This window comes from Panthera tigris, chromosome F2 (genome assembly GCF_018350195.1).
Source record: "Panthera tigris isolate Pti1 chromosome F2, P.tigris_Pti1_mat1.1, whole genome shotgun sequence".
NCBI classification, from domain to species: Eukaryota; Metazoa; Chordata; class Mammalia; order Carnivora; family Felidae; genus Panthera; species Panthera tigris.
The window spans coordinates 35,601,832-35,623,966 of record NC_056676.1 but is presented as its reverse complement, the minus strand read 5'-3'; the positions used below and the strand labels follow the sequence as shown (position 1 = coordinate 35,623,966).

Below are 22,135 nucleotides of genomic sequence, written 5' to 3'. Positions count from 1 at the left end.
GGAGCTTTGAGTTGGCATCGCAGTCATCTCGGTGAAATACAGTGGCAGCTCGGAGTAGGATGGTGACAGAGAAGATGGCAAGGAATCAAGAGGTTTCAGATGCTATTTCAGAGGTGAAGGCTGGAGGAAGCCCACAGTGGCAGGCGAGGGCTGAGGAACCAATGATGCCTTCTGTAATGTTCAGTTTAGACACACGAGGCATTCATAGATTTACATCAAGTTGTTGGCTAAATAACGAATCTATGTATCAGAAGAGAGGTAAAAGTAGATCAGGTCTACTAATTGGTTTCTAAAAAGTCTGAAAATAGCACCCTCTTCAGACAGCAGGAGGATCCTTTTTCTCCATAGTTGTCAGCAAACAATATGCCTGTATTAAGACAGAGTTTTAGGGGCGCCTGGGTGGCTCAGATGGTTAAGCCTCTGACTCTTGATTTTGGCTCAGGTCATGATCTCATGGTTCATTAGATTGAGCCCCGCATCAGGTTCTGTGCTGAGAGCATGGGGCTTGCTTGGGATTCTCTCTCTGCCCCTCCCTGGTTCATATGCTTCCTCTCTCTCTCTCTCTCTCTCTCTCTCTCTCTCTCTCTCTCTCTCAAAATAAATAAACATTTAAAAAAAAACAAAGAGATATGGGCCTCCTGGGTGGCTCAGTCAGGTAAGCATTGGACTTCGGCTCAGGTCATGATGTCGGGGGAGGTGGGTTTGAGCCCGACATCGGGTTCTATGCTGAGGGCTCAGAGTCTGGAGCCTGCTTTCGATTCTGTGTCTCCCTCTCTCTCTCTGCCCCTCCCCCATTCACGTTCTCTCTCTCTCTCTCTCTCTCTCTCTCTCTCTCTCTCTGTCAAAAATAAACATTAAAAAAAAACCAGAATTTTAAAGGGGATTAAAAAAAAAAAAAGAAAACCCAGTTCCTCATGTGTGTTATTGCTTCGTGGTATATAGCCTGTAGTACTCTGTGTATTTGTTATCTGTGTGAACAAGGTGGTCTGCCTGGATCCCATGCTATACGGAACAAAAAAATCTGTGTAAACTTGTAGCTAACGTGTAATATTGGCGTTTAACTAGGAATTCCTCCTTGGTAATTTTTAAGTGCTATTTTTTTCTATAAGTTGACATTGCACATGTGCTAGTTTTGATTATTTTTAGGGTATACTTCCACTCCTTCCACCCCCTTTTATAAGGGCTGTAGCCAAAAAAAGGCCAGTGGCAAGATAGAAACAACAGATTTAGAGCTCGGTGATTCTTCTTTCTTTCCCCTTACACCAAAGACCAAAACAAAACGTACATTGTTTGGAAGGGTGAAACAGTTTGTTTCTTTCCTGCATGGTTCAAAGACCTTTGTATATCATATCTTTCTAAAAATAATGGAATATATACTAAACATCTGCCTATTCAAGTAGAACATTTGTATTCTTGTGACATCTCCATAGCTTTTGACTTCTAAAAGGATAACTTACCTTTACTTGGTCCTTTCCTCCATAAACGCGTTTTCTTTCAAGAAATATTTAGTAAGCTTCTGCCGTGTGCAAGGCATTTTTGTGGAAACGGGAAACCACAAATGAACAAAGACAGATATCTTTGCCATCATGGAGTTTATATTCTAGTGGAGAGAGAATGAACAGCAAATACAACATGCATTGTGCTAAAACAGTGATCGACATGATGCAGGAAAATAAAGGAGGGGAGTGAAATCACATGTGGGTGGGTGGAGTGTGAGAATTCAGTTTTAGGTAGTGTGGTGAGAGGAGGTTTCACTTAGAAGGGAAATTTGCATAGAGACTTAAATACCATTTTAAATATCCTCTTTCTACAAAATCGTTCACAAGCCCCATTTCTGAAATGGCAACCTAGAGTGACTGTGACATGTTTACATCCTCTGTGACAGAATGCTTGGCAAGTTATTTGTACCATTGCTTTCTACCACTCTGAGAAGACATGGATAAGTGGAATAGAAGCACAACGTGAATATCTGCAATTTATATAACTCTCTGCCAAGGCTGCTGTCAATGAGAAGTTGTTCTGAACTCACCTATGATTCCATATTACCTTCTGAATGTTTGCAAATGGACTGTGCCTATCTTGAGGCAGAATTTACATTTTTTTCCCCATAGTAGTGGCAAGTTGAGGCTACGTTCCTGTCTTCACACAGCAGCGTACGTCTGTCCCAAAGAGCCATGGCCGTGTCTCAGTACTGGGGAGATAGAACAACGTGAAGTGCTTGTCTGAGAAAAATTGGAATACAGTTCAGGCTTTTTCACTGATGTTTTTTCTGTCCTTCAGCTCAGAGAGCTTTCCATTTCATTGTTCCATAAATAACCATGGCCAGTTATTTCTTTATCTGAATCCAGTAGGTATTTAGCCATTTTTATTTATTATTTTAGGATAGATAGATAGATAGATAGATAGATAGATAGATAGATAGAATTTAAGAATAATTTATATGGAGATTGACATAGTTTTAATGAAAAGCTCTTGTGGTAGTTAGATGAAAATGCTGGCTTTCTTTTAAATTATGAGAATATCTTCTGCTCACATACTATTAGCAGTAAGCCCTGGATCTTCATGCCCACATATATGTCCCTGAATCAATCTTTTCATGGCCTAACTTTGGATTTTAAAGTCTGTTTAATCAAGATATGTATTAATTCCAGCTACCTGGCACCAAAAAAATTATTAAGAAGAGGTTAAAAATATAAGAGGTTAATCTCTTATATTAACCTCTTAAATATAAGAGGTTAGTCTCTTTCCTGTTGGCAGGAAAGAGATGCGTGGCTAAAGCTATAATATGGCTGAAGTCTGAAGAAGAAACAAAGAGCAGGAACTAAAATTGTAAACAAAATTGTAAAGGAAAATAAGATAACTAGTTGCAATACAATTTTAACAATAATAAAAACCAATCTGCCAGGTCCTCAGAAAGTTCTTTATGTTTAAAACAGTAATTATACTATGAGTCAATTATTAGTTTGTAATAACCCAATGACTAGTGTCTTGACCAGGATGACCATTGTTAAGAGACAAAGCAGGAATAGGATATGAACTTAGAGATGTTAATTAAACTAGTTCCTTCTTTATAAATCACAACGTCCGTAGAGAAGACAGCCCAGGATAGCTAGAATGAAGTACAATTACCCAAAGATCCTAAGAAAATTTTTATATTTGGATTCATTTAGATGGGATGGGAAAAATTCATTTTTATCATACCACCTGAAATCCAAGAATCCTCAGTTGATTGTGTGTGTGTGTGTGTGTGTGTGTGTGTGTGAATGACCATATGAATAACTGACAAATCCTAGAAAATCTAGTCAGGCTAAACAATTATTAGCCAAAAGATTGGGAAAGCCCTATAATAAATCACTTATTAATATCTAAGTAAGGGAAGGAGAGCAGAGAAGACTTGAGTTGGAAGTATTTTTGTAAAACATACTTATCTAAGTATAAATATATAACTTCCAATTGAAATGTTGTCTGTAAATACAAATTTTGAAATAAAGTAAAATAACATAGTTTAGAATATCCTTAGTTTTTCCAATGTTAAAGCACTTTGAATAGTCTTATTCTGAAATTTTCAATAGAAAATATTTTAATGTAATCAAATACAGCATTTTTGAAAAATTTTTTGCCATTAGTAAGAATTTATGGCAAAACATATTGTGTGCAAGCTAATGATTAATTCAACAACATTTATAAATACTTGCTATGGGGTAAGTCACGTATTTTCACTAGAGATAAGAGTAGACACTTTTTATATAAAATGACCAATGCTATGATTGAGTGAAGTCAGGATATTGTGAGAGTATATAGGAGAGGCAGTTGACCCAGATGGGAATCACTGTGATGATTTTTTTTATGATAACTTTGTTCATTTAGGGTCACCATATAATTTATCATCCAAACCAGAACATATTTGAAGGTGAAAGAGGACTCTATTTATAATTACATGGGGGAATGTGTATAATGTAGGCATATCAAGAAGGATGGCCTCTTTATTCCATCTCCAGCATTTTAGGTGTGAGATCTTGTGTATGTCTATAAATGCATACATATCCATATGCTGCTCTCTTATTCAGGAAAACTGACTTAATTCACAAATCTGGCAGGGACTTGCCTGTGCTACTTCTGGTTTTCCATCTAAAAGACCCTGGAGACAATGTAAAATGCTACAGTTAAATATTCTTATGTTATCTTTTAATCACACTGTGTGGATTAGAGATTTGGTGGTTAACTCCAAAAATACCTGTGATCACTGTAAGCAAGTTAATTAGATGCTTCTTTGCTTTGATGTGAGACAGTGAAAATGACACTAGTTTAGTTTTGGAAATGTTACAGCATTGCACAGCGAAATGCCATGAAGGCCTGCCTGTTTGTTGAGAGATACTTTTGCTTGCTTTATAGGACCAGTGGTTTTGGCGAGTGAGAAACAACAGAGTGATGGATGGGTACCCCATGCAAATTACTTACTTCTGGCGGGGCTTGCCTCCTAGTATCGATGCAGTTTATGAAAACAGTGATGGGAATTTTGTCTTCTTTAAAGGTAAGGAATGTTTCCTATGTTTTGCTTTGCTGTGTTTTGGTCATTTTGTGCAGGGCCCTATAGCACGTATAGAAACGAATAAGTAAAACCTGTTGAATGAGGTTAGGTATCTTATTCATATTCTGAAATGAACTGTATATATTGACTGGAAATATAAATGAAGTAAAATCAATGATCATGTTTAACTCTCTAATTTGTTTTCTTATAAGGCATTCTCATATATAAGTCAAATTTAGAAAGCATTGTGTGATTTCTTAAAATTTTTAGATTTGGCTTAAAAGCACAAGAAGTAAATTATCGGGGCTCCTGGGTGGCTCAGTTGGTTAAGAGTCCAACTTCAGCTCAGGTCATGATCTCGTGGTTTGTGAGTTCGAGCCCCATGTCCAGCTCTGTGCTGACAGCTCAGAGCCTGGAGCTTGCTTCAGATTCTGTGTCTCCCTCTCTGTCTGCTCCCCCTCTGCTCATTCTCTCTCTCTCTCTCTCTATCTATCTATCTCTCAAAAATAAAAAAGAAAATTAAACATTAAAAACAGGTAAATTATAAATGAATCAATTGATTAATTACTAAAAAGCCCTTTTTTTCCATTAACTAAAGAGTTTTGTGGGGTTTTTTTCTTTTTTTAGAGTATTTGGAATTGCTTGTTGTTTTTATAAAATGCAGTCTATTTTACTTCTTATTTTCATATACAGTATAATCTTTTTAGCTTTACTTGATTTAATATGTGTGTTAAATAGTTTCCAGTAAACTAACAAATTGCTCATAAAGGCTAAGAAAACTCATGAGTAGGAAAATAAAATTCACCCAATTAATTTCACCCAATAAAATGTATTGCTTGTTATTTACCTAAGTGACAAATTTTAATTGCACAAATACTAACTGCCTCCCATACAAAAGTGAAATTACCTGGTAAAGTGAACTTAGTCAAGTGCCTGGTATTCTATCCTCAAAACTTTCTGGCACCCAAAACAATAAATCATAAGTGTGGGGGGGAAACATAGGGAAAGAGATTGAGTTGGAGGATTGACAGAATTGTGAGAAAATATTTGATAGAACTACTCTACCACCTAGCAATTGCACTACTAGGTACTGACCCAAAGGTTGCAAAAATACTGATTCAAAGGGGCACGTGCACCCCTAAGTTTATATAACAGCACTATCAATAATAGCCAAATAATGGAGAGAGCCCAAATGTCCATTGACTGATGAATAGATAAAGAAGATGTGGTATATCTATACAATGGAAAATTACTCAGCCATAAAAATAATGAAATCTTGCCATTTGCAATGACATGGATGGGGCTAGAGTGTATTATGCTAAACAAAATAAATCAAAGAAAGACAAATGCCATATGACTTCACTCATGTATTTAATGAATTTAAGAAACAAAACAGACGAACATAGGGGAAAGAAAAAAAAAAAAAAGAGGGAGGCAAACCATAAGAGACTCTTAATGATACAGAACAAACAGGGTTGCTGGAGGAGAGGTGGGTGGATGATGGGCTGGATGGGTGATGGGCATTAAGGAGGGCATTTGTTGGGATGCTCACTGGGTGTTATGTAAGTGATGAATCACTAAATTCTACTCCTGAAACCCATATTACACTAAATGTTAACTAACTGGAGTTTAAATAAAATTTTGAAACAAACTAAAAAGATATTTGAGCTGAAACTGAGAACTAGGGTGCAGAACATATCGATTGATTGCTGACTGATTGACTGATTGATTGATTGAGTATATTAGCAAGAGCTTAAAGGACTGAAAAGAAGCTTAAACAGGGATGGAGGTAGAAGAGAAGAAAAGGGGTCTTAACACCCCCCCCCAAGAAAAGTAATTATTCCCGGGATCAAACTAGGTGAATTTGTAATGATGAGAACTAGTAAGGATGAGAATAATGAAAACCTAGGGTATAAGAAACACTTGTAATATTTTAAGGGAGATCCAAACTATCCATATGAAATGAAAGTTAATACCTGGAATTTATTTTCTCTTTACAGTTCGTTCCTGGAGAAAAGCGGGGTAGAATACATTAGTTATAAGTACATGAGGATTCTGCAGGCACACTGCCAATTTTTAACACTTACTAGCCGTATGAACTGGGCAAGTCTCTCTGTCTCAGTTTCTGTATCTGAAAAATGGGGTTAGCATTACTCCCCATCTCAGAATTAGTTTGAGGACTGAATTAATTACTACATGTGAGGCACTTGGCACACATAAGCGTTCGATAGATGTCAGCCATTACTCTTGCTAGTACGATATTGGTAATCTTACTGCCCTCCTGCTATCCACAATAAGCATGTAAATGAAGTGGACGTGCAGGTACATTGCACCACTGTGGACAAAGAAAAGATAGCGGCAAAAGGTTCTGAATCTTCGGGGCATGATATTTTGGAAGGAAATTCCCCTCCCCTACACTTTTCTTTGGTCCTATGAGCAATAACAACAGAAAGAAAGGAGGAATAAGCCCGAGGTAGCTTTCAGCTTGAAGGCTGTCCCCAGAGGCCCTGTCTCACCACAGAATCATTAGTGCTCTCTGGCAAAACTGCCTGAGCAGAACCGGGCCTAGTCATAAATCAGTGTTCTGACAGCTCTTTACTGCCTTAGGGCCTTCTCAGCTTTATTCACTTTGCTTCTCCTCACCCATTCACTTGTGGAATGGGCACCTCCTTTTCAGTTTTTCAACAGCCAACAGAAAAGGCACCTCCTCAGAATGTCCCTCTGTCCACCCTCTTTAAAGTCACGCCTTCCAGCTTGCACACAGTGTATGGAAAAAGTTGAAGTCACCTCTAGCATTCAAATGTAAATTACCTGAGAGATTTATCGTATTTCCTTGCACATTACTGTATTTTCAGTTCTTAGAACAGTGCTGGTGCATAGTAGGTGCTCTACGAACACTTGAATGAAAACAGTATAGGTGAATATGATGTGACTCAGTATGGTGTTTCTGATGTCACGACGCTAGCAATAGGAATAACTTTGCTTCGTGTCACAAATTTATTCAACTCCTGGCATGTTGTGTTTGCCAGTGATCTCTTCTGGTATATTGCTGGTTATCAAGAAATGTCTGATCTTAGAACTCTTGTCAGTCCACGGACCTTGTTGTGGTGCTTCCTCCCTCTAGTGTTCTCTCCACAGTACTTTCAGGGAAACCTTCTCCACACCCAGCCATGAATCTGCAGCTCCCCTGTTCCAATCATCATTGCTTTCCCAGAGGGGAGCCAGAAGCTCTGGGTAACCGCGGTAAGACCACCCCCTTCCCTAGTATCCACCTCCCCGCTGGCAGGAGAGTTAAGGCCCCAGAATTCTGGACTTCAGTTAATACACCCCCCCCCCTTTGCTACCCTCACCACAATAATCACAATCAAAGTGACCATTCCAGCTTGCCACCATCTCTTTATATCCTTGATCACCTCAAAAAGTCCAACTTTTCTGAGGGATCAAATCATTCCTCATCCCAAAACCATCCTCCTCATTTTGCTCAGTGGGCCATGAAGCAGTCTACAGCTCATCTCTAGCAATCCAATCTCCCTCCCTGCTCTAATTCTCTACATACCATCTAAAAACTATACATTTCACTGATTTATTGCTCATGGGTATCCTTCCCGCTAGAATATCAGCTCCATAAGGGCAAGTTCTTCTCTCCCCAACTCTTTTTTTCTTTTTTCTTTTTTCTTTTTTACTGCTGTATTCCCTGTATCTTCAATCAGGGATTGACAGACTTTTTCAATAATGACCAAATAACGAATATTTTAGGCTTTGCTGCCCATGCCACCCCTATTACATATCCTTTCTTTTAACTTTTAAAAATGTAAAAAAAAAAACAAAACAAAACAAAACTCTTCCTAGAGCATGGGCTGTACAAAAGCAGGCATTGGTCATAGTTCGCTGACCTCTGTTTTAAACAATACCTGGGATATAGTAAACAGTAAACAAAGATTTATAGAACGAATAAAGAACAAAGTTCAAATCCCAATCTCTGTCCATATTCACAGCCCAAACTTTAGGCCAAATTTTATGTATGCAAATTTGTCATATGCAGTGAGAGTTGTCAGTACCTAAATTATAAAATCACGCAAACCACAGCAACTTATTCTCTAAAAATGTGATTAACTTGATATTCTTAACAGAACCTTTGCTCTTTGGTATGTTAAAGTATAGTGTATCAAAATATATTGACGTGTCTCTGCTTCCAGCTGAGATGTAACAATAGGGATCAGATTTACCCTCCTACGTAAACTCACCAACAATTGGACAAAGTATTTAAAACAATGATTTTCATGACACTGGACAGCAAGAAACAAAGGGTAGTGAACCTGAGAGTCAGGAAATAAAGAGAAATGATCCCGGGTCCCAGTTTCCTGTTTGGGGAAAGTTTCCAGGCCATAGAACAAGTTGGGGGGGGGTGGTCCAGGTGGTGTTCAGAAGACTTTCTCAGTTGAGGGTAACAGAGCAGAGAGTCAAAGCATAACAAGGTGGTTACAGTGCCCAGAACAAAGCAATGCCAAGGAGAGAGGTATACAGAGTGAGCATGCACACATCAGCAGAGGAACTCCCTAAAATATGGGAGAAGGAACTGGTCAGCATATGTATGTCGGGAAACTACTGAGGTGTAGAGTAAGAATCACTTCATAGGATGAAACAGAAGAGTTCCTGACTCTTACACAGAGCTAACAGTACTTATTCCCACCAGCCACCCCTCCATGGGCATCGGATAGAGTACTGAAAAAGGTCTTCTCTCAGAAGTGGGTAATGATTATCATAGAAGGAACATGTTCCACTCCTACCTAACAAATCTTGAAAGACCTGAAGCAATCAAGTTGTTTCCAATAAGGATACAAAAATATTCACCCGATGAGGTAAAACTCACAGCATCTAACCTCTCCCATAAGACTGGGAACAGACAAGGATGTCACACTTGTCCATTTTATTCAGTTTTGTACTGGAGATTTTATGTAGTGTAAAAAAAGGCAAGAGAGGAGCGCCTGGGTGGCTCAGTCGATTGAGTGTCTGACTCATGATTTTGGCTCAGGTCATGATCTCATAGTTTGTGGCATTGAGCCCCGCGTTGGCATCTGTGCTGATATCACAAATCCTGCTTGGGATTCTCTCTCTCCCTCTGTGTCTGCCTCTCCCTCCCTCTCTCTCTCTCTCTCTAAATAAATAAATAAACATTTTTTTTAAAGGCAAGAGAGGGGAACCTGAGTGGCTCAGTTGGTTAAGCATTGAGTTCAGCTCAGGCCATGATCTCATGGTCCATGAGTTTGAGCCGTGTGTCAGATTCTGTGGTGACAGCTTGGAGCCTGGAGCCTACTTCAATTCTGTGTCTCCCTCTCTCTCTCTGCACCCCTACCCCTCTTGCACTCTGTCTCTTTCTCAAAAATAAATATTTTAAAAAATGTTAAAAAAAAGAGATATAATAAATAAAACTATATTCATGGACAACATGACTGTTGAAAATCAGATGCAATCAACCAATTATCTATAATGAACAAGTGAATTTAGTAAGTATACAAGATATAAGATCATTATACAAAAAGTAATTGTATTTCTATACAGGAACTGTGAGGGGTCTGAGTTTTTTATCCTATTTGTAAGCTCCCATGTTGGCCTGCCTCATTTTCATGGATATTGGTAGAAACACAAGATTCCTGGGTCAGAGAAAAAGACAGAGACAAAAGTGTAGCCAGAGTATAGCCATTTGTATGACTCGCCTAAACCCCTGATTCTCAAAGGCTGATATGAAGAGGGCCAGGTGACACCTGTACATGTAATCAGTTACATTGTAGGAAAGGAACCACAAGCTTAGAGAACCTAAATATTTCATAATGAGAAGTAAGCCTGCTTAAATTTTATCCCAAAGGGAAACATTTTCTATATTATACTGGACAATAAACAAATCTTTCCTTTGCTGTGGAGGAGACACACTCTATAACCCAAGATTGTTTTTGCTACACAAATATATTTGGAAATATAGTCTAGAACAAAGGCAGTCATTGCCTCTGCTCACCAGACATGCTGAAAATCAGGTGACCTATGGAGAATTTTCTCCCATCACATAGAAGCAAACAGTCATGAATTGAAAATTTAAGAGAAAAAAATTACAATTGCATCAAAAACTATCAAAGACTTAGGGATCAATCCAAAAGATATATGAATAATCTCTACACTGAAAACTATAAACTTTTGCTAAATGAAGTAAAGAAGACAAATAAATGGAAAAATATGTCTTATTGATGTGGAAGACTCAGTATTATTATAACTCTCACCAAATTTATCTGAACATTAAGTGCAGTCCCAATCAAAATCCCAGGAAGGCTTTTTGTAGAAATTATCATGCAGATTCTAAAATTCATGTGCAAATACAAAGGACCTAGTATAGACAAAACCACTTCTAGAACACTAATTAAACACTGAAAGTCTTATTTTAGACCTATAGTAATCAGTGTGGCATTGTCATAAACAATTAAAAGAAATCTGTGTAATAGAATTGAGTCCAGAAACAGACTAAGAACAGATAGACAAGTAATTCTGACAGAGGTACAAAGGAAATTCAGTGGAGAGAAGATAATTTTTCAACAAATGGTGCTGAAAACATAGGATATCCATATGCAAAAAAAAAAAAAAAAAAACCTCTAATCCAAACTTTGCACCACATACAGAAATTATCTAAAAATGGTGCTAACATCTCTAAATGTAGAATCATAAGTATAAAACAACTAGAAACAAATAAGAGACAAATATATGTGACTTTGGTTTAGACAAAATTTCTTATGTTTGATGCCAAAATCACAATCCATAAAAGAAAACTTAATGAATTGGATTTCATCAAAATTAAAAATCTCTGCGCTTCAGGGCACCTGGGTGGCTCAGTTGGTTAAGCATCAGACTCCTGATTTTGGCTCAGGTCATGATCTTGCAGTTCATGGGTTCAAGCCCTGCATCAGGCTCTGCACTGACAGCATGGAACCTGCTTGGGGTTCTCTGTCTCCCCTGTCTCCCTCTCTCTCTGCCCCTCTCCTAGTCATGAGCTCTCTCACTCTCTTTCTCAAAAGTAAACATTAAAAAAAATTCTGCTCTTCAAAGATACTTTGAAGAGAATAAAAGACATGCCAATGACTAGATTTATGCAAACCATATATATGAAGGATTTGTATCCAGAATATATAAAGATCTCTCAAAACTGAAAAAGAAAATAAGCAACTCAATAAAAGTGAGTGAAGGATTTCAGCAGAAACTTCACCAGGGATGGTAGATGGATGGCAAATGGCCACATAAAAAGATGCTTAACAGTATCAGTCATTAGGAAGATGTAAGTTAAAACCACAAAGAGATACTACTGCATACTTGTTAGAATGGCCAAAATTAAAAAGACTGATCATGCCAAGTGTTGATAATTCCTTTAAAACATAAATATATAGCTACTGTATGAACCAGCCATTGCGCTCTTAGGTATTTTCTCAAGACAAATGAGAACATATGTCCAAAGATATCTACCCCAATATTCAAAACATAAGTATTTGTAATCACCTCATTAGAATTAGAATTAGAATTAGAATTTGAATTAGAAATAATTCAAATATCCTCAACTGATCAATGGATGATGAAACTGATATGTCAATATAATGAAATACTACTTAGCAATACAAAAGGTTGAATTACTAACTTACATTACAACATGGATGAAGCTCAAAATAATTACGCTTTGTAAAATATATCAGACAAAAAATAGTACTCATATTAAACTCCAGAAAATGCAAATTGATCTATAGTGACAGAAAGTTGCTGAGGACAGGTGAGAATTGAGCAGGAGGGAATACAGAGGAGCATGAGAAATTTTAGGGTGATCAGTATATTCACTATCTTGATTGTATTGATATTTTGACATATACATACATATGTGAAAACTTAACAAATTATGTACTGAAATAGGTGCTATTTATTGAATGTCAGTGGTACCACAGTACAGCTTTACTAAAAAACAGCTTCACTAAGCACATCAGTTTATGTTGAAATAGTTCAACTATTTCATAAATTTAAGTATTCTGGTGACTCTGGGTAGTAAAATTTTATTCCTTCAATGTTCCACAGTGTGTTAATTATAATCATCCAAATTAATACTATTCTGGTTTCAGTCCCTTACTTGAGCCCAGTGGTAATTAAGCAGAGTGTCCCCTTTATGAGCAGGGATGCCTCCTTCTCAGCAACCTCTCTTCTTGGTTACATTTCTAGTGTCATTGAGAATAGTAGATTGAGAAATTAACTAAGTCTTAATATAGACTCGTTCCACTTACTGAAGATATATTTAAAACATTATATAATTTCAATTTAATCTTAGAATTTGCTGCTTATAATGATTAGAATGTATTTTCTAGTAAGTATTTTTATTGGAATGGCTATAAAATAGATTGATGCCCACATTTGAAATAATTTCATCATTGTTATTTTATTTTGCTTTTCTATATTATTTTCTCTCTGTATTATAATTTCCCTCTTCTTATTTTTGTTTATTTTTTAGTTATGTTTTACTGTGTTGTCACATACTTTTCCTTTAAGGGCCCTCAAATTTGTGTGTAATTAAACAGGTATAAGTAAGTAGGTAAATAGTTTAAGGGATTTTTTCATTCTACCTCACATATGCATGGGTGTGTTATTGTTTTTAAAAAGGACATAATGTCTCCCTTTACTAATCAAGGTACTCAGTGTAGCTGCTTGTATTAGAATGTGAGGCCAATGTACAAACCCCTCAATTTCAGCTGGTCAGCTATCTTAACATCATTCAGGTAAATTGAATATAATAGAGTAACATGTTATGAGTACAATCACGCCAGATGTTGATATTCTCAATTACTAGTCATATTCAGGCCGAATGGTTATGGGATAATAATATCAAAAATCTATGTTGAAAATGGAGTTGGTGTAATTCTCTCAACTGAAAATAATTTTTAAAATGAAGTCTCCAGTGTTGTCAAAATCAGTAACAGTCAAAATCAAGTAGTTGAAAAGTCTCAAAATTCATATTGTTGCTATGACTTAATAATTTTAAGCAGTACTTATTTGACAGCTTCATTTCAAGAGGCAAAAATCGCTTACAGAATTGGAAGTAAATTATCTAGGGTGTAAAAGAGCAGGATAATAAAGTTTGGGAATATGTAGTCATTCAAAACACATGCATTAAAAAAGAAGAGGTGTCTAACATGTGGCACTGGAAGATGGCAAAGAAAATAGCTGTTTAAGACATTATTTATGTAATTTACATTCTTACTTTATTTCAAATACTCCTGTAAACCAGCAACTTCTTAATGGTACTTGCAAATCCTCACTCTTGAAAGGTTTAGGGAGTGCTAATGAAATTCATTTGAGGTAGAAATACACCTTTTCTTGCATAGTGCAATGAATAACTAAAAGATCTTTTACTATAAATAGATGATTACAATGATTATTTCCTTATGGGAGGTAATGGGAAATTTATGCCTAAAGAGCTACACCAGATTAAGAAATTTACATTCAGTGGCCCTTGATACACATAAAAATAGATTCATAGCATGTGAATTGTGCTATTTTCTTGAATTCTAAATATTCAAAGAATTTGAATATTAATGTTTATGTTATATATTGACATGAAGTCATCATCTAAACCAAGGGACTAAACATATAATATTTGAAAACTCCCTTGATAATATACCTCTGCTTATTTATAACAATCCAAAAGTCTATGGTGTGTTTTTATTATTGCTGTGTTTGTTCCTATTTTAAACTACAATATTTTCCCGTCAGTGAAACCTGTGTCTAATTTTTTTTCTCATTATCCAAAATTTTAATCATATCCTTTTATTTACCATGTCAGTTTGAGTTCCCTGGGAAGCAAACAGTGAGATAAAGATCGAGAAAAGAAATAAACCTCTGAAGGCAAAGAGGGAAAAGGCAAGACTGGCCTAGAAAGCCTTGGACTGTGCTGTGGATGTGACAGAGTCTTGGAGAACCAAATAGGGAGCTCCATAGCAAAGACTGTCCGTTAGAGGAGTCTCAAGTAGGGCAGAAATGGCCAGGATCTAGGATGTGCCATGCTCTGTCACTGGCTGGAAGCTGCTGAAGAAGAGTATCATGGCTTTGGCCCCGCCAAAGCCACTTAGCTGACTTCTTGGCCCAATTATCAGATCCAAAGGCCTTCATATGATAGACCAACTCACTTTCTTTCTTTTTCTTTCTTTCTTTCTTTCTTTCTTTCTTTCTTTCTTTCTTTCTTTCTTTCTTTTTCTTTCTCTTTTTCTTCCCATCTTTCTTTCATTCTTCCCATCTTTCTTTCTTTTTTTCTTTCAGATTTTGTTTTATTTTGAGAGAGAGGGAAAGTGAGAGGGGACAGGGGCAGAGGGAGAGAAAGAGAATCTTAATTAGGCTCCACACTTAACATGGAGCCCCATGCGGGGCTCAATCTCACAACTGTAAGATCATGACCTGAGCCAAAATCAAGAGTTGGACGCTTAACCGACTAAACCACCCAGGTGCTCTCGGTTCTTTCTCGAAGAGAAATCTAATAAGCTACTAATGCAATGGCTGCCACATTCGCGGAAGTATTCAAAACTCTCTGCTTACTAGATGATGTTGTAAAACTTGGAAAAATAAATGCTGGTGGCAAAAAGCCATATGACCTCCAGAGTTGGCCATTTGTTCAAATTTCTTGAGTAACCAGACTGTAAACAATACAGAAATTACAACTTAATCCAAATAATTGGCACTAATGTATATCTGTGTACTTAATCATGTATTATCGATATTATTTATTTGAATTGGTAGCAAGCAAATTTGAACGATGGAATATTGTGTTACACAATAAGTACCACTTATTGGGTACCATGATCTGGGTATGGCATGGATATATTATACATTTGATCCCTCATTATTTCAAGAGCTCTGGATGAGAGGTCTTAGTACCTTATGTGCACAATAGGAAAGGAAGATTCGGGTTTTACTTTTCCAAGATCTCCCAGCTAACAATTGGCAGGGCTATCACCCCTTAGTCCTATCTACTTTCGAGGCTGTTGAATGTTCCATTACACCACAGCATCTAATATGGAAAATATTAATTCTTTATGAGTTTTTTTTCCCCAAATCTCTGAAGTATTCTCCAAGCATATATCAATGTTGCACAATAATTAGCCCAATGAACAATAGTTATTGAATAATCTAAGTGGAGCCTTCATTTATATGAAGAAAATCCAGGCTTTAAGGAATTAATGTTTTCATTTTTAATGTAAAAGGATGCAAAGCAAATACCTTCGACTTGTGGATCATATGCTTTTCAATCATAACTACTAAACTTTCTCATTGTAGGGTGAAAGCAGACTAGACAATATGTAATGAATAGGTGTGACTGCCTTCTGATAAAATTTTATTTACAAAAACAGGCAGCAGCTGGTGGCCCAAGTTTACTAACCATTGTTGTAATAGAAGATACAAAATATAAATGTGTAAGTAGAATTTTGTGGACTCTAATAAGACAAAAATATAGTTGATATTTTAGTTAATAAATTTTAAAGAGTACCTGATTACTGAGGATACAATGAACAAGGCATGAGCAGAATACAGTGGATTAATTAATACACACTTCCAATAATAAATGTGGAGTGATTACTTGATAAAGCAGGAAGGAAGGAAAAAATCATCAGCAATTCTGAAAGCCAGACACCTGGTCTGTTGTACAAATATATTAGCAACTGGTTGTGTGTTTTAAGAACATCACTTTTTTGGCCTGTAAAATAAATGTGTTAGGCTGGATTCTCAACCTTTTTTCTGATCTTAATACATCTGAACAATAAAAATAGTGCACTCCCATTAGTAACAGTGCGCCAGTCCAAGGGTGTTAGAAAAGCAGGTATTAATTTAGCTTGATAAAAATGTTAAAAAATCATTAGACACTACAGTTTTCCTTTTAAGAATAAGCATGTAATTTAAAAATTCTTCATGGGATTATTTGTTTAGTGTCTATTTCCTCTGCTGGTCCATCAGTTTTACAAGAGCAAGAATCTGTGTGTTTCCTTCATTGGTATCTATAGCTCCAAGTTCAGTGACTGGCTATAAGAGCCTCGTAATAAACAGACATTGCATGGATGGATGAATGGATGGATGGATGGATGGATGGATGGATGGATGGATGAATCTCACTGAGGAATTACTGGAATAGATGGTCTGTAAAGTCATCTCCAACTGTAAACATTCTTTGAGGTTATTCTTTTTATTTATAAAGCTTCTCTGTCTTTAACTCAGACTTGTTGATATTTTCCCCTGCATTCTGCCAAGTACAATGTCAGTAAGGACCAGTTCTTTCCACTTGCTCCAGAATATGTCAACCTTGTAGGAAATCCAGTAAATGCCTTCATTCTGCCAAAGAGGCAATATTTTCCTTGAGAAGCAGAATGTCTGATCGTAAGGTAGTTAAAAATCTACCTCTCCAATGTAACAACAAAAAAAGAATTGAATATGAATCTCACATACTTAATCAAAACTCTTAAAAAGAGAAACAAAATTACTTCAATGTTGTTGTGTGAAAATCTTACCTCATCAAGATACAAAAAGCATTGTATAATTGTATTTCCTTAATTAACACCTGGAGAATTAAATGTATAACTCATAATCATTGTTGAGTTATTTTCTTGAATTCTAAACCACAAATATTCAGCAGGCAAGGTGTTATTTTTAACATTTTTTGTGTTTAACTGCTGGGATCTCATAATGTAACCTTATAGCAAATATTTGCTGATGAGTTTTCTGTTTTGTTTTGTTTTTTGAAGGGACTATAAGTGCATTAAAAAAAAATCCCCTGCTATGTTCCAAACGGAGGGGGGGGAGGAGCAGTTAATTGAAATCTTCTATACAAAGGCCTTGATTATTAAAAGTGAAAGGCTCATTGTTTCTCCTTTTTATTGACTGAAAACTCTTGACCACTAGTATAGGCAAGTACTTCTGAAACACATTTTTTAAGAGTTGTTTTACTTTAATAACAAGAATTTCCTGGAAGACTGTAACTGTTATTCTTTTTTCACACATTATTGCCTTCTGAGACACCCTGGAAAACATAAATTAGGCTTCTGTAAACATTCTTTCATGCTACATGCACCAGGGCATCCTGGGTATCTATGAGCCTCTCGATATCACTACAAAGCCTGGAAAGAGTATGAAGAAATTTTCACGGATAGGATAGAGATAAGGAACTACAAACGGAAGTATTCTAAAGCATGCTAGAATGTTTCTGCTTAAAAGAACAGATAACCAATTGAGTATAGCTGATAACAGGTTTACTCTAAATAGCTAGCATGGGAGGCATTGGAACTGTATTATCCTTTCCTAATTAAAACTGAGACGACAGGAAAGAACGTAATAGTCACTGAGGTATAGGCAGCACACAGAGCAGGACTTTATTTTCATTGTATTGTTTCAAGACTTTCTATTTTAAATGACACATAGATATGACTAAAATATATAGCAAGCTGAGAAACAGCTGTCTGGATTTTCCATCTCACTGATTGTGGCCAGGAAGTGATCTGGGCCCTTGGGATGTGTTTTTTTCTTTACAAAATATTCAAATTAAACAATGACTCAGGATAGGGGTACATTTTTATGATAGTATTTCCCAACACAGAGTTAAATATAATTAATTAAATAACCTTCAACATAATACGGGGACATGCCTTTTTATTTTCTTAGACTTCTTTAGTGGTTATAAAACTCATTTTTTTCTGCTCTACTAACAAGATTCAAGACCAGGCCCACAATGTAATTTATGTAGACTTTTTGTTTTTGTTTTCATCTTATCTTTGGTTATTTGTGTATACTAAACATGGGTCTTTGAATTAATAACCATTTATTAAGCACCTACTAATTTTCAACCATTATACATAAGGTACTGCAGGAAGTGCCAGTTACAGTGTTTGTCCACATCAAGTTGTTCACAGCCTAGAGCAGGTGGCAGGCTTGTGATCCATTAATGCACTAAATTATATGTACTAAAGTGCACTAAGTAATATGATAAAGAAGAAGCCTGAGTACTCTGGAAATGTGAGAGGCCCACCTTACTCAGATAGGAACTGCTTTCCAGAGAAATGATGTTAAGTGAAGTTTTGAAAGAGTCGTACCCATTTTCCAGAAATGGAAATAAATGGAATGTAGATGAAATAAGAGATTTATATTGAGAAGAACCCTGAAATGACATAGATGAATTTGGGTTTTATGCTGAATGCAATGACAAACCACTGAAAAGTTTAAACAAAAAGAGAGATAAAATCAGGTGTGCATTTTAGAGAGATCCCTTTAATGACCTTGTGGAAGACAGATAAAAGTGAGACTGGAGTCAAGGAGACAAAAAAAACTTATTGGGGTCCTGGGTGGCTCAGTCCATTGAGTGTCTGACTTCTGCTCAGGTCATGATCTCATGGTTCATGGTTTTGAGCCCCACATCGGGCTCATTGCTGTCAGCATGAAGCCTGCTTCAGATCTCTGCCCCCTCTCTCTCTGCCCCTCCCCTGCTCATGCTTTCTCTCTCAAAAATAAAAATAAACATTTATTTTTAAAAAAGAAAGTTATTGAAATGATGCAAGTTAGAACATTAAAATGTCGCTCTCAAGGCACATGGATGGAAGACAGAATGGTGCACTGGCTAAAACCCAGGACTTTGGCTAACAGACTTGAGCTTAAGCACATCAGATACCTGGTGCGGTGTTTGCATGGCCGAAATTTATACTGAATAATCTTACTCAGTTAAAAGAAAAAATAACCCAACAGGATTAATTGAGTTTAGGGTGGATGTGGGATGTGTGACAGTAATTCACTCAAGAACTGTTACACTTGCCATCTCTCTCATAGGCCTCCTGATCTCTCTCCTATGTGTACTTTTGCTCTTTGCATCTATTCCATTCTGTTTTCTGTTTCAATTCACGTCTTTGGTTACTCAATTTATACATCCTCATAATGTCTGCTTGCCTATGGTCATCATGGCTTCTCAAGCCTCAGACCATATAATGAATAGTCAATTCCCTCTGCTGAATGGGAGTGTCTCTCAATATTCCCTGGATCATGTTCCCAAGAAAGAAGAACAGATGGGTCTGCTCATCCCTGCCCATCTGCCTAACCTATAATCCATAACCCTACAGAATTTTGACTGGCTCTAGGCTTGGATGTTAATGTATGGGGGAGATATGGAGTATAATGAGACCTACTTCACAGCATGGGAGCAAGACAATCACCTTTAGAAGGGATAACTGAAAAGCTTACCTAGTACCAGTGACAATATGAATGGACTGCAAGGGACAGGATCAAGGAAGAGTTTAGTAATCAAATTAGCTAAATATAATGATCCATCAGATATGAAAAACAATAAACAGGAAGCCTGCAGATGTTTACTGCATTACTACATACAGAATAATTAGTGTGTCATCCACCCAAATAGTTGAAACAAGAAGAAAGGTCCTTTGATGAGTTCAAATTTGAACTTGTGGGTCAACTTTATAGAAAATCCCAGTAGATACCTATATATACCATTTGGCTTTCAAGAGCTGTTAGGATTACAGATAGCCACTGATGGCCACTCTCTTTTTTGACTTCTAAGGTTTTCTTTTACTTTAGTCTTCCTCCCTGCCTCATCTGCCTCCTTTGCATTTGCCTCCTCTTTGAGGGACATAGATTTCTAGAAGCCCAATTCTGGTTCCTCTTCACCTTTCCTCTATATATTCTCTATATATTATTTTATATATATTCTTTTCTCTCTCTCTCTCTCTCTCTCTCTCTCTATATATATATATATATATATATATATATATATACACACATACCATATATACCATATATATACCAATATACATACCATTAGGATTTATGTATATAAATCCTAAATTAGTAAACACCATATTTATGCTTGTGACTTTACAAATTGTTATCTTCAAACTCACATATCCAGTTGCTTCCTTGACTTCATTTCAATATCTCACTGACATCTCAAACTCTTGATTTGAGCCCCCTATAGCCCATCCACCACAGTCTTCTTTGGCTTATTTTATATCACAATTCTTCTCTTGCTTACAAAAGTCAGAATTTGAGGATTATCCTTGATCCTATCTGTTTTTTAATTCCCCACAGCCAACCGAACAGCAATGCCTATCAATTCCATCTCCAAAATGCGTCGTAAGTCCATTTTCTCCTTTCCATCAGTATTGCTGTCACCTGATTATAGGCTACTAGCAAAGAATTTTTTAATTTAACTATTTAGTGGCTTCCTATTTCACTTTAGAATGAAGTTCAAAATTTGATAAAGGCCACATGATCCTTACCTCTACCCTTCCCATACATTCCAACAACATTGTATCCTAGCTCTCTAACAAGGTTCTTCCCATTAAGGCATTTGTCCTTGGTGTTTCCACCCCATCAAACCATCTTCACTGAGTTGGCTTTTTTGAATTATGTAAGTTACAAATCAGCCTCATTTGAATAAAGGGATCTTTCCCGTGTCTGATACAAGCAATTCTTCCCATCCCATCACTTCTACATTAAAGCATATTTTTTTATAGTACTTTTCTCTCTGAAATTACCTTTGTTTGCTTGTCTAAGTTCAGTTTTCCCATACCCATTGGGTAGAATCTAAGCTCCATAAAGCAGAGGTGGTGCCCTTGTTATTCAGTGCTGCATCTCTAGTGCCTAAAATAGTGCCTAGTAAGTGCACTAAAGTAAGTTTTGATGAAAGATTCAACTAATTAATTCTTGCGAAAGAGCATTAGCGGGTCTTCTCATTTCCATTCTTTGCCTTAGAATCTCTTTTTCACAAAAGGCAAAAAAAAATCATCTTTTGAAAATACAAAACGGATCATATCCCTCCATTCATTCACTCTTTGATGGTTTCAGTGCGCTCAAAATAAGACTAAAACCCACCACATACATTTTCAGTACCACTCTCTTTTTGTTCAGTACACTCCGCTGATCTGTTCATTTTTAATCATACCAAACTCCTTTGCTTAGGATACTATTCTTGACATTCTTTGCATAGATACCATCTTCTCTTTCTTTAAATTTTGGTTTAAGTGTTGTTTCTTCAGAGAAGCTTTCCTGATTGCTTTACTTGAAGGAGTGTCCCCCTTAGGATTTCTTTTTTCTCACCCCCTGATGTATTTCCTTCATAGCATTCAGTAGTTTTCAACTACTACAATTATATTTTTGTATCTTTGGTTTCATCTGCCTAATCCAGTAGAATGCAGGATGATTAGGATAGTGACCAGGTCTGTCTTCTTCTCTTTAGTACCCTTAGTACTTAACATGATAATTGGGACACTGAAGGTACTCAATAAATGTTGTTTTTTACATATGATAGCAAATGGCAGTAGAAGCTCTTGGAGTAAATAAGATTACTCCTACTGGGGCGTCTGGGTGGCTCAGTTGGTTAAGCATCTGACTTCGGCTCAGGTCATGATCTTGCAGTCAGTGAGTTCGAGCCCCACGCTGGGCTCTGTGCTGATGACAGTTCAGAGCCTGGAGCGTGCTCCCTCTCTCTCTGCCCTTCCCCCACTCACTCTGTCTCAAAATTAAACATTAAAAAAAATTTTTTTTGAAGATTACTCCTGGTTACAAACT

At 36.7% G+C, this 22,135-nt stretch overlaps 1 protein-coding gene across 1 annotated transcript in view; it reads left to right on the top strand.

The window, feature by feature from the left end:
- The window catches only part of MMP16 (matrix metallopeptidase 16), a 283,636-nt gene that overhangs the window by 242,029 nt on the left and 19,472 nt on the right, over positions 1-22,135 (top strand). The window contains exon 7 of the mRNA XM_007084324.3: positions 4,393-4,531. Within this exon, the coding sequence (XP_007084386.1) occupies positions 4,393-4,531 (139 nt within the window). The remainder of the gene's footprint in view (positions 1-4,392; positions 4,532-22,135) is intronic.